Source organism: Bombina bombina, chromosome 3 (genome assembly GCF_027579735.1).
Source record: "Bombina bombina isolate aBomBom1 chromosome 3, aBomBom1.pri, whole genome shotgun sequence".
Classification (NCBI taxonomy): domain Eukaryota; kingdom Metazoa; phylum Chordata; class Amphibia; order Anura; family Bombinatoridae; genus Bombina; species Bombina bombina.
In genome coordinates this window covers 1,203,268,052-1,203,287,456 of record NC_069501.1, presented here as the reverse complement: position 1 = coordinate 1,203,287,456, position 19,405 = coordinate 1,203,268,052, and the positions used below count along the sequence as shown (strand labels likewise).

Sequence of the window (19,405 nt, the reverse complement as noted above, 5' to 3'; positions counted from 1 at the left end):
ATACTACTGTTAATGGTTCTGGAACTTAAGGGTCACGAATATATAAGAAATAATTTTTGACTTATCCCTTAAGTTTGGATTAATATAACCCACCCAACTCTCCCTCAAACCCCCCCCCCCCCACACACACACAAACAACGATACAATTCCTGTCTGGGCTCTTTGGGCTTGTGTATCCGGGTCCTCACCTGTGGTCTGTTCCTGTAAGGGATCAGGTAGTTGATGTGATGGTTCAGCAGGTGTGGAAAGTTGACTCATGCGTCTTCACGCTGCTGCTCTAGATCACGTGTCTCCTATATATATATATAAGCTGTAGAAAACCAAATTCTCCCTCCTGGGTCAGCCACCTGGGTGCAGCATTGAGATGAATAGAAGCAAAGATGATGCACTCTCAGGCTTTTCACAAATAAGTGTCAAATTTATTAGATGACGTTTCATCAGATCAAATGACCATACCAATTTGAAAAAACAGCAGACACAGCCAAGTATTACTCACAGTTTCTCTGTGGTTGCCCTGCACTTGTTGGCTTAGGGCCGGCCGGGGCAAGGGCTCCAGGAAGGCTGCTGCAGAGGACCTACAGTGGACGGAGGTGGAGGAACCACGAAGGAAACTGGCCATGTTTCAGCATGCAGACAGCCTGCCGCGCGGCCACCGCACCAACATCTGCCTCTCTCTGCCGCTCTCAGCTGCAGCCAGGTCTGACAACTGCCTTCCTCGACCATCTTCCCCCCTCCCACTGTCGCAGACTCCACCTACCCTTTTTTTTTTTTTTGTAACCCCGGGCTATGTGCTTCTCTGGCCACCTAATGTTTTGTAATGTCTGTGCTCACTGCTGCTTGCTGCGCCAGGGGAGCGTTTAGCCCAGGGCATTTGAGGGTAGTTCCGGGACACGGGACACAGAGCCTCAGACCGGGACTGTCCCGGTGAAACCGGGGCCGGGTGGCAACCCTAGGCAAGATTGTCACCAATTTGCCATAGAAAATGTTGGGCCAGTCTGAAAATGTGGATTGTATGAAGGGGCTCACACCCTGGATATATCCACAGCAGAGAATTGAGTGGCCCAATGGATTTTAACCCTTCAAAATACCAGTTACTTATTCAGAAAAGGTAAAATATATGAGGTGGCAAGGTTGACATCAGTTTGTTTACTATAAAAAGCATTAGGCCAGGATTAAAACACAAGGATTCTATGAAGGGGCTCACACCCTGTATAAATATCCTGACATAAATCAGTGGCACAAAGGATTTTAACCCTTTCAATATACAATTTACTTTCAAAACATAACCAAAATGTTGCCATGTTTACCATCTGTTTATGCAATATAACATGTATTTGTATAAAATGCAAGCTTGTTTAGGTTTTGAGAACGTCTATTATTTTATTTAAAATAAAACTAATTGTAGATATTTTGTTTTAACATTTTTATTTGGCTGATTGTAATCAGTTGCCCAATAAGAAGCTGGCCGAATAAGAAGCGAACTAAGTTCAGCATCGTAGAAAATACTGGAAGTTTCGCCTGCTAACATCGCTTTCATTTACACTTTCAATCCATTTTGCCCTTTTTAAAAATGGCTGCCAATTAAGTGACCTGAATTCACCGCCAGACATTCCCCTTTCTTAGATTTCGCCAGACTGAAAATGGCAACTATGCTATAGTAGTTGCCAGACTAAAAGATGGCGGCATGCCATTCAGTAGGTGGTGCGAAGTGAGATCAGGTTTTCTGCGTGTTGTTTTGGTGACCACACCGCCTGATCCCAGGCTTTCTGGAAGTTTCTGGACTGCGATTGGTGTGTCTGGCACATGCAGTTTGCGGACGGGGCAACCGGGTAGTAGACATGTTCGGATGCTTGGTGGCCGGGAGGCTGGTAATTACTGCAAGGGGGCAGTGTCAGCTTGTGTGACAGTAGGGGACTGGGAGACCGTTCTGACAGAATGGACAGCACCAAGGGATCAAAACAAAGCGGACAGCACGTAGTGTCAGCGTGTGTGGTGTTTGTGATTGTCAATAGTGCTGCTAGCATAGTAGCATGTACTAGTCATGGCTGTTTAGTGAATTTGTGTAGTGCAGGTGGTCTGTTTTGTGTGAATAACAACCAGTGAATGTGTGTTCTTGTGTAGTGCAGGTAGTTTGTTTTGTGTCAATAACAACCAGTGAATGTGTGTTCTTGTGTAATGCAGTTTGCAGGTAGTCTGTTTTGTGTGTGTAGTATAAATAGATAAATAGCATCAAATGGATATGTGTGTAGTGGAGATAACGTGGGACCTGTATATAATGTAAATGTGTGTGTGTGTGTGTGTATATATGTGTGTGTGTATTATATATATATATATATATATATATATATATATATATATATATATATAATCTTTGTGTGTCTTGCAGTCAGAATGTAATTACACAAGTAGAATGTAATTACTGTCTAGTGTAAGTAGTAATGAATTAAGGTGTAGTGCTGACAAAATGTAGTCGTGTGTGGTTGCAATAAAAACTAGACAATACATGTATATGCAATATTGACAACAGTCAGGGAATAGCTTTGCATAGTGCATACAGTATCTATTGGGGATGTGTGAGGGATAAATGACAGTATCTGCATGTATCAGACGGAGTGTGTGTATGTGTGTGTGTATATATATATATATATATATATATATATATATATATATATATATATATATATATATATATATATATATATATATATATATAGTAAGAACAAGAGCATTCTTTTTGCTTGTGGAGGTATGGCTATAATAAAGCTGATGTAGTTGCCCTTAGAAGCTAGAGAGCAAATGATCAGTGATTGTCAGTTGTGGCCAATAGTACATTTCAAGTTAAAGGGACATGAAACCCAATTTTTTGTATTTTCTGGTTTAGAAATTTTAAAACAACTTTCTAACTTTACTTCTATTATCTAATTTGCTTCATTCTCTTGATATTCTTTGCTGAAAAGCATATCTAGATATGCCCAGAATCTGCTGATTGGTGGCTGCACATAGATGTCTCAGTCTCATATGATTGGCTCACCATGTGCATTGCTATTTCTTCAACAAAGGATATCTAAAGAATTAAGCAAATTAGAAAATTAAATTAAATTGGAATGTTGTTTAAATCTGAATCATGATAGAAAAAATGTGGGTTTAATTTACCTTTAAGTTCAATATTAATATAAGCAGGTGTGTCATATTTTAGAAAACATTTATTGCTGCTCTTTTTTTATTTGCATTTTACAAAATAATTGAGTTTAAAGGGACATGAAACCCCAAATTTTTTTTTCATGATTCAGATAGAGAATTCAATACCAATCAACAGCTAGAACCTAGGTTATCTGCTGCTCCTGAGCTTGCCTAGATAAACCTTTCAGCAAAGGATTACAAGATAATGAAGCAAATTAAATAATAGAAGAAAATGTTAATTTGTTTAAAATTGTATTCTCTATCTGAATTATCAAAGAAAAATGTTGTGTTTCATGTCCCTTTAAGTGTGAACAGTGCAGGCAACTAGAGATTCTATCTGTACAATAGACACAAGTTCTGATTATGTCTGTAGAGCGGCAGACAGTGAACGTGTGTAACAGAAATGGCAGTCAGTTTGTTTGATAATCCAAACAGCAAGTAGTGACTACATGCACGGAGTGCAATCTGTGAATGATCATTTTAATGTACGTCTGTCTCTTCTGGGATGTCAGCAACAACTTACGTCATAATATAAAAAGAACTTTTTAAATATATAAAATCACATTGAAACTAGATATATTATATGTACTTTCTTTTAACTATCAATGTCTACATCTAATGTGTTCTGGTAGCAATAGACGCAGATGATAAAGGACATAATTGTCTATAATATGAAGTGTATAATTATGAGTCATGCACATTAGCTTTAAATTACACCGTGATGCAACATAATTTGCTAATTTAATCTATTTCTGGACTGTTCAGAGTGTTTATCATTTTATAATCATTTTGTTATCTGTGTTTTTGTGTTCCAGGTACAGACAGATGTTCAACAGGTAGCTGAAGATAAATTTGTCTTTAATTTGCCTGACTATGAGCACATCAACCATGTGGTGGTGTTCATGCTGGGTACAATCCCATTTCCCGAGAGAATGGGAGGCTCTGTCTACATTTCCTACCCTGACCAAAGTGGGATGCCTGTCTGGCAGCTCCTTGGCTTCATCACAAATGAAAAACCCAGTGCTATATTCAAAATTTCAGGCTTGAAATCTGGTATGAAAATAAAATGTATATTACAGTGTGTTAATGTTTGTTTTTATTTATCTAAAATATACTTTGTAGATGTGTATAATACGTATTGGCATATACCCGCATTGCAGATGAGCTGCATAAGAAACACACATTGCAAAAGCATTTAAACTGTAATTTAGTTACCAAAAATGGCATTGCCTTACAGTTTATGGACATACTGCTTAAAATCCTCTAATTTTTTTTTTAATGAGCTACTATACAGATGAAGCAGGCAATAAGTAGAATGTTACAGGGTCTTGGTCCTGAGGTCTGTGAGATGCACTCTGGCATTCCTCTCTGGAGGCAGTGGAAAAAGCCCCTCACAATTTTAAAGTGATGGTAAACTCTCCCCTTTTATAAAAAACAGATCCGGAATGTAAGCGCTATTTTATAAGGCGTTTAATTAATCAGTTGTAAATAAGATGCGCTATAATTTACATTTTAATATAGATATGGAATTAAAACTCCCGCGCTTCGCTGTCTACTTCCAAAATTCAATTTTTCTATGCGCTAAAGGTTTGAACTGTTCTCGAATGAGTGCTCTCCCTGTATGGCACTTTTGTTGTAGATTGAGCACTGATTGGAGAACAATTCAATTTGGGCAGACTTGTTGGGACTATGGTTCTTATCTGCCATCATAATCTATGTTTTAATGTTATAGAGAGAGAGGAAAAAATATTGTCCATAGGTAGAAACCAATGCGCACAGGAGTTGGGTACTAAAGGTGATTAGTTACTGTCTGCATAACAGACGCATTCTCTCCAGCGCGCTATAAATGCTGGATGGGTTTTAGAAAATAAATTGATGATGATAATCTGAGTCAGTTATGAACCAAAAAGAGAAATACATTTACATCATACAGATAAATGGGATAGAAAAATTGGTTAAAGGGACAGTAAACCTTAAAATTAATGTTATATAATTCTGCACATAGTGCAGAATTATATAACATTATATTAGCCAAACTTTATAACACATAATATTCCCTTTTCATTTTTAACAAAAAACGCCGTTTTACAGATCCGCTCTCTGCACTCTGCTGAGCGGGTCTGCTTTTTTTACACAGCGCATCGGGCCAGCTGTATAGTCACAGCCCGGCCCGACCGTGCCATAAGACTAAGTGCAGCTCGCTCCTGTCACCTGTGGGTGAAACAAATGGGACTAGGATGAGAATGATATAAAGATAATAGAATGCAGAGAATATTATTTTGAATTAAAGGGACCGTCAAGTCCAAAATAAACTTTCATGATTCAGATAAGGCATGTAATTTTAAACTTTCCAATTTACTTTTATCACCAATTTTGGTTTGTTCTCTTGGTATTCTTAGTTGAAAGCTAAACCTAGGAGGCTCATATGCTAATTTCTTAGACCTTGAAGGCCTCCTCTAATCTAAATGCATTTTGACAGTTTTTCACCACTAGAGGGTGTTAGGTCATGTGTGTCATAGATATAATTGAGCTCACGCATGTAACGTTATCTAGGAGTCAGCATTGATTGGCTAAAGTGCAAGTCTGTCAAAAGAACTGAAATAAGGGGGCAGTCTGCCAAGGCTTACATACAAAGTAATTACAGAGGTAAAATGTATATTAATATAACAGTGTTGGTTATGCAAAACTGGGGAATGGATAATAAAGGGATTATCTATCTTTTAAAACAACAAAAAAATTTGGTGTTGACTGTCCCTTTAATGTGGAAAACACCAATTCAATAAAAGCATCTCATCTCTTAGTCAGTTCCATCTCACACACACACACACACATTGAGGAACTTCAAAGCATTTACTCCCCTATGGCAGGACTTTAGTACCTGCCTTCATAGTTGTTTTTGGATGCTTGCCCAGGAATATGTAGAGGTATTCTATATATAGTCATTTTTTTTCGGTTTTGGTTCAGGAGAAATAACAATTATAATAGTATGTAAACATAACTACAATTTCTTTAAAGTAGTTTATGTACCTAATTGACTTTATGTTTTAGGATTACACCTGGAACTTGTTTTGTTGAACCAGAAGTCATGCACAGCTCATGTTGCTAGCCACCTATAGGTCTAGGCATCCGTATGTAAAACACAGCCTGCTCTGTATTCGTGCTACCACAAAAACCTGCTTTAATGAATAAACAAAATATTCTGTGTTAAAGGGAATCTTTCAGCAAAACACATCCAGTATAGTTCCTTTAACTTGAATGACTATCTGTATCAGTCTGTATTTAAAAAAGTGTTTTGCTTGACCTTGTATGAGCTTATAACTGGAGATTTGAGACAGCCAGTTTCTCCTTCAAGTAAGCAAGCAGGAAATATATAATGTTTATTATTATTTATTTGTTGAGTGCCAATACATTCTGCTGCTCTATAAACATAGGTGCAATATAGAATCATAATATTTACAAGGGGCAATATTAGACTAGATAAATGGGTAGATTGTCAGCGAGTTGATTAGTGTAGATCACCTTGCTTTACTATTTTGTGAGATTTTTAGTTGTAAAAAAAAAAAAAAAGGTTTCATAGAGCAATCAATGCAGAGATATACAACTTGAATATCACATTATTTTTTGTTGCTTATACCTGTGCTTACAAAAAACATACCAATTAAGTTTTGTGAGCCTGCACTTTCTTGCTGGTATATGTTGATCATTTATGTCTATTCTATTTCATTATGTGTTAGATTTATAGCGGTGTTAACTGGTCTGACCAGACTAGGTGAGAGAGAGGCTGATTAACAATCTACTTGATTTAAATCACCCTTAAATTTGATTTAAATTTAAGGTATTTTATTTTTTCACGTTATTAAAAACAATAGGGGTTGTTGAAGTTTAAAATTTTTAAAATGAAATGAATGTATTTTCTAAATAGTTTAAATGGACTGTAAACATTAATAAAAAGTTGGTAGCAATAACATCTTTAGTGGCAGTTAACTACAATACCTCCATAAATAGTGCTTAAAGGGACACTGAACCCAATTTTTTTCTTTCATGATTCAAATAGAACATGCAATCTTAAGCAACTTTCTAATTTACTCCTGTTATCAAATTCTCTTTATTCTCTTGTTATGTTTATTTGAAAATCAAGAATGTAAGTTTAGATGCCTGCCGATTTTTGGTGAACAAACTGGGTTGTCCTTGCTGATTGGACAGCACCAATAAACAAGTGCTGTCCATGGTGCTGAACCAAAAAATTGCTGACTTCTTAGCTTAGATGCCTTCTTTTTCAAATAAAGATAGCAAGAGAACGAAGAAAAATTGATAATAGGAGTAAATTAGAAAGTTGCTTAAAATTGCATGCTCTATCTGAATCATGAAAGAAAAAAATTGGGTTCAGTGTCCCTTTTTAAATCTGCAGTTTTAAATACAATAAATTTTTAATTTTTTTTATTAGGTTCTGAATCCCCAGCCCACCCCTCTTGCAGTTAAATTTTTTTTAAATATACTTGAGTTGTGAGCAGTTCTGCCTAACAGAAGACAACTGTTTTTACTCTTGTGTACAGCGGGAGATTTGCTCTGCAAGTGGCTGAACATCTGAAATTGTCTTGGGATTGGCAGAACTGCTCAAAAAGCTACTGCAAGGAGGTGGCCAGGGAGGGGCACTGTCACTACAGCACTTTTGAAGGCAAAATTTTATATTAAATTATTTTTTTTCTGTATATAGTTAATTTCAGCTGAAGATACTTTACATTGTTAGTTTAACAAATTCACGTCACCTGTGTTAACGATGGGTCAAGATTTTGCTTCTCTGGAAGATTGTCAAGTGTCTAAAAAGTTCAGGGGATCTAGTACCTCTCTTCTGAACTTCATAGGTTCAAGTTTGACTCAATGCAGTTTGTTTGTTTTATTTATTGATGGTCAGACCTCAAGACTTAGTGATAGTCCAGTCAAACTTAAACTTTCATGATTCAGATAGAGCAGGCAATTTGAAGCAACTTTCTAATTATTAATCTTACTTCGTTCTTTTGGTATCTTTATTTGAAAAAGCAAGAATGTAAGCATAGGAGCCGGCCCATTTTTGGTTCCTCACTTGGGTAGTACTTTGGTGTCTAAATGTAGCTACCAATCAGCAAGCGCTACCCAGGTGCTGAACAAAAAATGGACTGGCTCCTAAGCTTACATTCAAATAAAGATACCAGGAAAAAAAAAAGACAAAATGATAATTGGAGTAAATCAGAAAGTAGCTTAAATTGCATGTTCTATCTGAATCATTAAAGTTTAGTTTTGACTAGACTATCCCTTAAATTAACTTACCCTTTGCATGAAATACATTTTAGGTTTATGATATTTTTTTATTCCCTTTCTTAGATGCAACATAGAAAAAAAAAATCACTAATGTACCTGTAAGAAGTTTCATTAGTAACAAATGTTGTTTGTGCAGGTGAAGGAAGCCAGCACCCATTTGGAGCAATTGGTGCTATGAATATTCCTCAGGCTCCAACCGTGGCACAGATAGGGATCTCTGTAGAATTACTAGAGCAGTTGGCCCAACAAACTCCAGTGGCCAGTGCTGCTGTGTCAAATGTGGATTCATTTACACAGGTAAGTTCTTCTCTACAAGGGTACAGGTATATACTTTGTTTTCAGTGTTTAGTCATCTGTTTTAAAATGAACAGCATCAGATATACTGCACATTTTCAACAGTAGTTGGTTAATACGCTTCAAGCCATCTGCTTTATGCTTATAGGGACACTGAACCCAATTTTTTTTTCTTTCATGATTCAGATAGAGCATGCAATTTTAAGCAACTCTAATTTACTCCGATTATCACATTTTCTTCATTCTCTTGGTATCTTTTTTTAAAAAGCAAACATGTAAGTTTAAATGCTGGCCCATTTTTGGTGAACAACTTGGTTTTTTTTTGCTGATTGGTGGATAAATTCACCCACCAATAAACAAGGGCTATCCAGGAGTCTGAACCAAAAAAAGTTGCTTGGATGCCTTCTTTTTCAAATAAAGATAGCAAAAGAACTAAGACAAATTGATAAGAGGAGTAAATTTATTAAGTTGCTTAAAATTGCATGCTCTATCTGAATCCCAAAAGAAAAAAATTGGGTTCAGTGTCCCTTTAATAAAACATTGTTGGGGGCGTGTCTGAATAGCGATTCGGTGTGGTCGCATTCTTCTGAGCTTCCTTTTATTCCACCAAATAAGAAGAGACATTTTCTACAGCAAACCCACTTGATCTTGATATCTGTTTGGCAGGCTAACCTGGGACATAGAACACATTTGATTATAAGCTATATTTTTTTTAAACTGGAGGTTGGAAACAGACAATAAGGGCCTTGTACGGCGGCCCTTCATAGGCGGCGCCACCCACCTCTATAAAACAAGGGTTTGTGCCTTACACTGCCACAACTTCCGATTATAAATCATACCAGCGCAACTGAACTATAAACAAACGGGACTAACTGAGATCTGTAGAGAGGATTGACATAGAGTGGTCTAAAATCATATTAAAGCTATAATGGCCCCTGTTGAGATAACTGACTCAACAGACATTCTTCGCGCCCACTGGCATAAACTCAAGTCACTATTTCAAAATCTTATTGAACATGCTCCAATGGATTTCCTGTTGAACCGCTGCCATGTAATAGAAATACCTACTATAACGGAGGGTGAGACGGTGGAGATATATCCTACCGAACTAATATATCAGAGGAGAGAACCAACACACTTAAAATCCACTTCTACAGCGAAGCATGGGTCTCAAAAGAAAAAGGCGCCATTGATAATTTTGAGCAAAGCACTAACAACAAAAAAGAAAGAAAACAGCTCACCAAGCACATCGCAAGCAGCCAAAATCCTAGATGGCAAAAGAAGCAAATTCCTACGGAGAGTAAGCCCTCCGATATGCACAACATTCACAAGGAAGCCGGGGGGGGGGGCGACGACATCCCGAGAGAATAAAGCCGAAAACCGGACAAATTCCTTATCTGCAACCGTAGACCAGCTGAACATTGGCAGAATGACTGACTGCCAGCTAGAGATCCTTTATAATTGGCATGGAAACCTGCATCTCATGAACTCTCCTGGAGGGGCAATTAGAAAAACCAACATCTGACTTATTCAGTCTTTGATGCAATGCGACAACCGCTTGTGGGATGGTATTTAAATATTAGGGCGCTCTCCTTTTTATATGTAAGTTCCAGTGTCGGGTTAAGAATTCTACACAGTGTTACCTTTTAATATTTGTAGTTAGGAAGGGTTAGCAAAATTTTCAAGTCATTTATAAGAAATAGATCAAAAATCTATTTTACTATAATCTCCTCAACATGGCATATGATATGTATCCCTCTATCCAGCACTAAATATAGAGTTTATATTTTCTTTTGTAAAGTACGAGATGGCTTACTTAAGGCTTCTATTTATTAAAAATTCATATATCCTTACATTATAACATTTCTAAGGATCCACAGTGTTAGTATCAGGGACTAAAATGAGGAACATTAGTGAAGATATACAACCATGTTTTATGTTATAAACCTATATGATAGTTAAATGTATATTCTTATGAAGATTTCATACCTGTAATGTGCAACTCCTCAATAAAAAAATGTAAACAAAAAAAATTATTTGAAAAGAATATGCATCCTTTAATACAATCAAATAGGTAGATGAGTATTCCTTCATTTTCATGTGTAGTAAAAATAAAGCTAAATAATTGAATAACAACCATACAAATGCTTGTTAACCACATAAAGGATTGTCATTTAAAGTGATGGTAAACCCAAGCGTATAACAAACGCTAAGATTTACCATCACTAAAAATAAACATTTGTGAAACTAACTCTATCTGTAAGGAAAGTAGATTGCTGTGCGTGTCAACTGACATCCTAGCACGGCTATTGGTCTAGAGGTGAAAACGTCACCTCATTTTGAAAGCGCTGTGTTAATGATCTACTTTCCTTACAAATTTGTTATACGCTTGGATTTACCATCACTTTAAAAGGACATTAAACCCAAAATGTTTCTTTCATAATTCAGATAGAGAATACAATTACAACATTCTAATTTACTTCTATTATCTAATGTGCTTCATTCTTTAGATATCCCTTGTTGAAGAAATAGCAATGCACATGGGTGAGCCAATCACACAAGGCATCTATGTGCAGCCACCAATCAGAAGCTACTGAGCCTATCTAGATATGCTTTTCAGCAAAATATATCAAGAGAATGAAGCAAATTAGGTAATAGAGGTAAATTATAAAGGTGTTTAAAATCACATGCTCTTTCTAAATCATGAAAGAAAAAAGTTGGGTTTTATGTCCCTTTTAATCAAATTTGTTTTAAAAATGTTAAATGGAATTACATTAGTCATCTGACTTTTCCCAGCTAACAATGATTCCTTTTCTTACTCATAATTAGTAGTAAACTATTTAAACATGTCATAATTATAGTGAAAAAGGGGAATACCGTGAAAATAGTTACATGTCTAATAGGTTGAACCACAGAGGAGATTGGCTGACAATATTATTCAGGAGCTTTAAGAGTCCTTAACGCCCAGACGACTAATTACTGCTGATGGAAGTTTTCTAACTCAGTATCGAGGGAAACGCCGGATAGGCGGGAGGCCGGATCAGCTTAGATCAGCAAACGAAGGGTGCTGTGTTCAGGCAGAGATACCGCTACAGTGATGGTAGAAGGCACAAGCATTATGCTAAACAGCTGGTGAACGATGCAGTGTTCGGGCAGAGATACCGCTATGATGGAGGATTGACAGTGCAAGTATTAAGCCAAGCAACTAGTGAATGGTGAGAGACTTTGACCGCCATTAACCTATCCCGGGTATTTTGGAAGTACCTTCTAAGTGAGTACATGTTCAAAGGGTTTTCGGTCCACCGTTAAATTTGCTTGTGCTGTTTTGATTACACAGAAAGATTGTTTCTCGCACCACAAAGGTATACCTCCATCTTGCTGTGACTGTCTATTTAGGATTTTCTGAAGCTTAATAGAAGCGTATTTGCGATGGTAAAGGGGAATCCAGGGCTCTTGCAGCTTTTTTTCTGACACACTCCTTGGCCTATACTGTACACTTTCTCTCCTTATAACCCTTCCAGTGCAATTTGGGAACTGATTTGGAGGAGTTTTTATTATCTTGTGAAGGAACAGGATGATTTTCACTTACTATTGTTGAACTTCAGCATACATCATTTTTTCTTTCATTCCCTTTTGTTTTAAAATATATATATTTTTTTTTCTTTGAGAGCTCTCTAAACAGTTCCATACGCGCACTATGGTTTATCATGGGGTTATTGTTTATTTGCCTATGTGACTGTAACCAATAAATAACAATGTTCAGAGAATTGATATGCAGATCAATGCTTTCATTTTTGCAGTTTTATTTTCACTATATTCCCTTGCTGGATGTGTGTTTTTCTTCAGTCTATAGTCCAATAATTATTCATTTGGAATTAGTAAGTGCTGGACAGGATAGTCTATATTTCTTTTAATTTGAATATTATACTTAGCTATCCCGTGCATCGATTCCCTGTATATATTTTAAAGACAGGATATTGTACTAACCTATTTAATTGGTAATACTAGCGCGTGTGTGTGTGTGTGTGTGTGTGTGTGTATTACACACACACACACACAGCATCCTTCAAGTCAGCACTCACTGGATTGAAATATAAAACATAACTTTCTTTCATATAGGTGGCTAGAGTCCACGAGCTGTTACATATGGGATATACATTTCTACCAGGAGGAGGCAAAGTTTCCCAAACCTCAAAAGCCTATAAATACTCCTCCCACCTACCTCAGTTTTTTACTTTGCCTCCGTTGAAAGTGGTTGAAGCATAATGATGTGCTTGAAAGGCGCTTCAGAGCATATTGAAGCCCAGTTACCCTCAAAGTACAGTGCTTGTCAGAGCGAAGTGAAGGGAGTACTGCCTCATAACACCATGTTTCCGCCTCATGAGAAATCTTTTCATTGGCTCTCTGTAAATTCGGTTGCAGGTATTCATCTTCTGCATCCCTTTACAGATCGACGTTATACTCCTATCCCATTACCTCTGCTGATATGTTTCAGTACTGGTTTGGCTGTCTGCCATCAGTGGATGATGTGCTTGATTTCTTCAGTGAAAGGCGCTTCAGAGCATATTGAAGCCCAGTTACCCTCAAAGTACAGTGCTTGTCAGAGCGAAGTGAAGGGAGTACTGCCTCATAACACCATGTTTCCGCCTCATGAGAAATCTTTTCATGGGCTCTCTGTAAATTCGGTTGCAGGTATTCATCTTCTGCATCCCTTTACAGATCAACGTTGTACTCCTATCCCATTACCTCTGCTGATATGTTTCAGTACTGGTTTGGCTGTCTGCCATCAGTGGACGAGTGTCTAAGGGTAACTATAGAAATTAACATCAAAACTATGTCTTTAGCTATTCTGATGAAACAGCCATTGGCTGAGAAATGCGTTGCCTGTGATTTTACCATTTTATTAAAGTCATTTTTTAATATTTTGAACACTTGCTGCATCTTTCTTTGGGATATATATCTTTCATCCTTCTCCTGAGGAATATCTCCTTTTTTGACCAATTGTGGGATCCTTCTGCACCTCTGAATCCACTTGGATGTCTGGCCACAAGTCTGTTGGGTGACTGAATTGATCCCTTCATGCCTCTATAGCATCACAAGAGGTGCTTTACACTTTGTGAGTATTATTCTTCTCTTTGCTTGTATTGACACCCTTGCACCAGCAATACTAGGCCATATTGGCACCTGTGTCTCCCTTCTGTCTATACAGACATCAGCTCCTGTGCAGGAAGTTGGTCTTCTGGGTGACTGAATAGATCCCAGACTGCATATATAGCACTAATTGAGGTGCTCTACTAAACGTGAGTTTACTCATTACTTTAAGATCTACTAGTTCCGGACCAAACAATATTGGGCCATGTGGCGCTTTTGTTTTTTCTCTTCATAGATTGCCGCTCCTGGATCCTGGCCTGGATCATCACAGATAGCTGCCTCCCATCTCTATAGAGACTTTCACTTTATTATCACTGTGTTTGTCTTGTTTATTATCTGTATTACTTTGTATCACATTGTTATTGATTAACACTGTTTAACATTGCACATTGTATGATATATTACTCTTGCACCACATTGATACTGGTTTACACAGCATATTGCTTTGATATATCACCTTAGTATTATTTTAATTTGTTAATACTAATTTATAATATTTAGATAGATAAATATAGAATTATTTGGTCACATCTCTTCTCTCACACTTAGGGCGCCCCCTCTCTTTCTTTTTTTTCTTACCAGAAGAGCTTTATGGCTTAAATCATGGAATGCTGATATGGTATCTAATACCATATTACTATATCTTTACTTCCAAGGCAATAATTTATTTGGGTCTCAGCTGGATTTTATTATTTCTATTATTACTGGAGGCAAGGGAATGTTTCTTCCTCAAAACAAAAAGTCTAAAGGTAAATTTAGACTTTTTGTCCCCAATTGCTTTCGTTCCTTTAATCAGAATGGAGAACAGATATCTGACTCCTCCCCCTAAACCCTCTGGCTCAGTCTGGAGACCTTCTTTAAATTGGAATAAATCCAAGCAATATAAGAAACCTAATCCAGCCTTTAAAACCTCATGCAGGTATGGCCCCCAATCCAGTACTTCTGGTAAGGGCAGATTAAACCTTTTTCAAAAATGTGTGGTTACAATCTGTCAAAAATCCCTGGATTCAGAACATTATTTCTCAGGGATATCGAATTGGATTCAGAATACGACCTCCTATGAGAAGATTTTTTTTTTCTCACCCATATTCCAAAACATCCTATGAAAGCCCAAACATTTCTAAAATCTGTTTTGGATCTGGAAAATTATGGGAGTAATTGTTCCAGTACCTTTGCAGGAACAAGAGATGGGATTTTATTCAAATCTCTTCATTGTACCAAAAAAGGAAAATTCTTTCAGACCAATTCTGGATCTGAAAACTAAGCTCTAAACAAAGTTGTAAGAATTTAAACTTTAAAAAAGGAAACTTTAAGGACTATCATGTCATTTTTTATTTTTTTTCCCTTCATAAATGGAAAGAGTCCACAGCTGCATTCATTACTTTTGGGAATTTAGAACCTGGCCACCAGGAGGAGGCAAAGACACCCCAGCCAATGGATTAAATACTCCTCCTATTTGCCTTTCGTCCCAGGAGGTTGGCAGAGAAGTGTCAGAAGTTTACGATAGTCTCTTATGGAGGGTAGTACTCTTCGGCATGAGACTGGAGTTTTAAGTAGTCCTGTCTGCCTCTCAGTGAGAGCATGGGTGAAAGTTAGAGTCCGGAGATGCAGGGAGAGTCTTTCTGCAAAACCATCCAGCTCCACAAGCAATCAGCGTTGACGAGTTTCGCTGCCTGCTTTTTTTCTCTCAAGTCGATGGCAGAGGCGACGCTACTATTTGTCACACTTGAATGGCCATGTTCCTGTTTCACGGTGTAGATTCAGTAAGATCTGGTAAGATCGTTTCATTTTACTTTCATCATGGATGTATTGTAATTTCAACTGTTTATCCGAGGGGGGCTACAACCTTTTGGGGATAACTTTAACATAGGGTCTCAGTGAGGCTCCTTTTTGTATCTAGGAATCAAGGGTTAATATCTCCTTAGGGGGATTATTGAACAGGGGGGTTTATAATCATGTTTGTGATTCTGTCTGCTACTGTGTAGTGTTTCTTCGACTTATGGCTATTTTGGAATATAACGGCCTATGTCTAGTGACGCTGCCTTTTCAGTCGGGCGCGCTTTTGCATGGAATGCACGGTTTACCCTGTGACCCCATTTTCCTGACCGCGTGGCGAAGGAGAAATCCTGGTCCGCTGGTGTCTGGGTCTCTGGAGGCGGCAGTGTCCCAGTTATGGAGGATTCTTGGAGACGGATGTCTCTGATTCAGACTCTATTTCTTGCTAAGAATATGAATTGACCCGGGTGATACATGCCCATCAGTTATGTTCCGAATGCCATTTTAGAGTGCTTTGTTCCTCGGGATCGGGGAATCGGGTGCCCACTGAGCCATCCGTCTCTGGGGATTCTATTTCTCATGAGACGAGTTCCCTACCATCAACTCTTACTACCCATGCAGGTAGCCAAAAGGCAACGTATCCTTTTTAGGGAGTGTGGCCTGTTCCCACCGGAGGTTACAACACTTCCTCATGGCGATATCTTTGGTGTTGGCGCATCTGCACCGTGTTTCATTAACCGGGGCTCATTAGGAGTGGAATCGCCTTGTCTGGTGCAGCCTTCCGGGGGAGCGACTACCCCTGAGGCCTCGGGTCAAACTTCGGGGCCGTGTGGTTATCTGTTAATTTAAACTATCTCTACTTTCTACTAAATATAATATACTAAATCTCTATGGTGGTACCACTAAAAACAAAACACAGATAAATTGTGAAATAAACTCTATGAGGGTCCTCCATTATTTGTCAAACAGTTTATTTAGGAATCAATATATGTTAATAATAAGATAAATATTTACAGGTATATATATATCAATCTATTTTACAGATACAGTCCACATTTTAAGATACAGGGCAACTTTTCTAAACTAACCCCAATTGTGCTACACAGAATATTATCCCAGAAATACTTAGCCAGATTCTGTGTCCAACATCATCCATCTTTTAGCAGGAGCAGGATACAATAGAAGAGACAGAGGCTCTGGTGTTACAGTATTTTATAACCCAATTCAAAAGGGAGTGGCTTATCAAATGCCACTCAAAAAGACCAATGGGAGTGTCTATAGTTCAGAGAGAAAGGTGTACCTGGGGGAAGGGATCCCAATAACGGCTAAGTGAATATTCCAGTGATAAAATGTCACCACATTCCCTCACTTTTTCTTCTCCTATGTTGCCCCGTTTTCTAGTTATACCCACTAGTACAGAAGAACACAGTGGGAGCGAAAACCTTACAGGAGAAATTCTCCCACCATCCCTTCGGAATAATTCCCTCGGCGATATCAGCTCTTCTGTACTTTCCTAGGACTGTCAATTCCTAATCTAACTTTATACAATTCATTAGAAAAATTAATTTAAAATTATACATAGAAACACAAAATCCTATGCTAAACCCCATTAGCAACATTTATACAATGGTCTTAAATATTGGGAAAAGTTAATGTATGAGTGTGTGAGTGTGGTACACTAGATGGGTATGTGTGTAGTAAAATCTTTATTAAGAAAGTGTGAATTGTGCCTGTAAAACAAAAGTTATAATGGTTCACTGAAGTTCTTTGTTGTCATCTTTTGGCATCTGGTCCTTGCTTTTGGCATCTGGTCCTTGCTTTTGCTTTACCAAATCTCTCTCTTTGAACCATTTTGTTTTTTCCAAGACCCTCAAAGGAATGAAAAAAAGATTAAAACCAGGCATATATTTACTTCACACTACAACACTCCATCTGCAGTAGAAACCACATTCACAGTTATTAACTTCAAGTTGGAAAGTGCCTCTGTTATTGCATCATCCCACTCGCACCCTTACTTAACTTATGTTGCTTGATTTATATGATTATTTACCCATTTACCCCTTTATGATAGACAGATATATATATATATATTATTTTGGCCTAATGCACCATTTTACATCTCCATTGTGATACATTATACTTATTTAATTTGTCCAACGCCACCATCATAGCTTCATGGTAAGATCAGTCCTGAAGACACCTGAAAAACAACAATCTATAATATGTGTTATTGGGGAAAAACTGGAAGGAAAGATGAGAAGCCTTCTATCTTCATTGGTTTTCTTCCTGCAAGATAAGACTTCAGACAGTTTACATAGAAATGGTATTGCATGTGGCCTCCCAAAACTAATCACAATGGAGGTATCTGTTATTGTTTTTTAGAAAGAGAATGCATCAATTAACTATACATTCTTAATATTGGCATTTAAAACTTAATGATGAAAAACACTTAAAATTATTAATTGAAATTAAAACTAAAGTACACATTACACGATACAAATGTACTGCAAACAAATATGCTTATTATAAAAAAAATGAATTATTTAATTTGAGCCCTCCAGCTCTGTCAGTTGCTTCTTTAGAAACCCAATTTGATCTCTCATTCTCCTGTTTTTTTGTTTGAGTTTCCAATAACTTAAGTTGGCCTTATTGTTTATCTCATTTGACCTCAGCCTCCAATTTTCTCCTCTGTTAATATCGCCATTTAAATTCCTGTCTCTCCAGTTTTCTGTATTTGATGCTCTACTATTCTGATATCCACAAACATTCCTTCTATTACCCCTCTCTGATTCCTGCCTGTGAATATTCAGATTATTCTCCATTGACTGCTTCACTGCAGAATTTGCCTTAATGGTGTATGGGTGATAATTCCACCACTTCTCAGCTCTAGTGAGCACCATATGTAGGTTTGTGGAGTTTGGATCATACAGCTTTACAAACTCCTGACATTTTCTGGGGAGAGCTTCAAGTACCCTCTGTATGTGAGCTGTTGACCCCCAGACCATTTGGGTCTGTGGCTGGCGCAGCACACACCAAAATAAAACTCTTTTTGCTACTTCAAATGGCCCATCTAGTGGTCTCATGGTAATTTCACTAATCTCTTTCTCTAGACTAGTAAAATTGAAAAAGGTTTTAGCTATCCTGCCAGCCTGATCACATATACTTGAATTAAATCCTAATAGCCTGTTGGCATAGGGGCCCATGGCATCTTGAAGCAATTCGGTCCATTCCGGCATGCTCATACCTAATTTTATGGCTTTTTCAGTTCCCTTGTGAAACCAATGTGAAAAGTTATTAAAGCTGTTTGTGGGGATTGTGCCCCACCATTTCTTAAAAATGTCTTTATCTGCTACAGTCATTGGCCTGGTCTGATTTGAAAAACCAGTAGGAACTTTCAGGTTGTTAAAATTCTCAGAAATTATGACAGGGGCAATTGGAACCGAACTTGGGTTTTTAGTGGGGCCCATTTGCATTTTATCTTGTTTTACTACTTGTTTTGGCTCTTTCCTTTGTGGCAGTAAGTTATCACTATCTGCATTGTTCCCAGAAATATCAGTAATTATTTTTTCTTTTTGTTCAATTTTCATCTGTAACTCAGTAATTTTGTTTGAGTATTCGTTACTGATGTGTTCTGTTAATTTTAATTTACGTTGTAATTTACTGATCTGTATGGTGTTAGTTAAAGCAGAAAGCTTAATATAATCTCTGT

At 37.5% G+C, this 19,405-nt stretch overlaps 1 protein-coding gene across 4 annotated transcripts in view; it reads left to right on the top strand.

Moving 5' to 3' along the window:
- The first annotated feature begins 1,628 nt into the window (after window positions 1-1,628).
- The window catches only part of HIKESHI (heat shock protein nuclear import factor hikeshi), a 50,949-nt gene continuing 33,172 nt past the window's right edge, over window positions 1,629-19,405 (top strand). The window contains exons 1-3 of one of the 4 annotated variants that reach the window (XM_053708643.1): window positions 1,629-1,868; window positions 3,996-4,233; window positions 8,612-8,772. In XM_053708643.1, the coding sequence (XP_053564618.1) occupies window positions 1,839-1,868; window positions 3,996-4,233; window positions 8,612-8,772 (429 nt within the window). In that variant the 5' untranslated portion in view covers window positions 1,629-1,838. The remainder of the gene's footprint in view (window positions 1,869-3,995; window positions 4,234-8,611; window positions 8,773-19,405) is intronic. The other 3 variants (XM_053708646.1, XM_053708645.1, XM_053708644.1) reach the window with 3 other exon arrangements.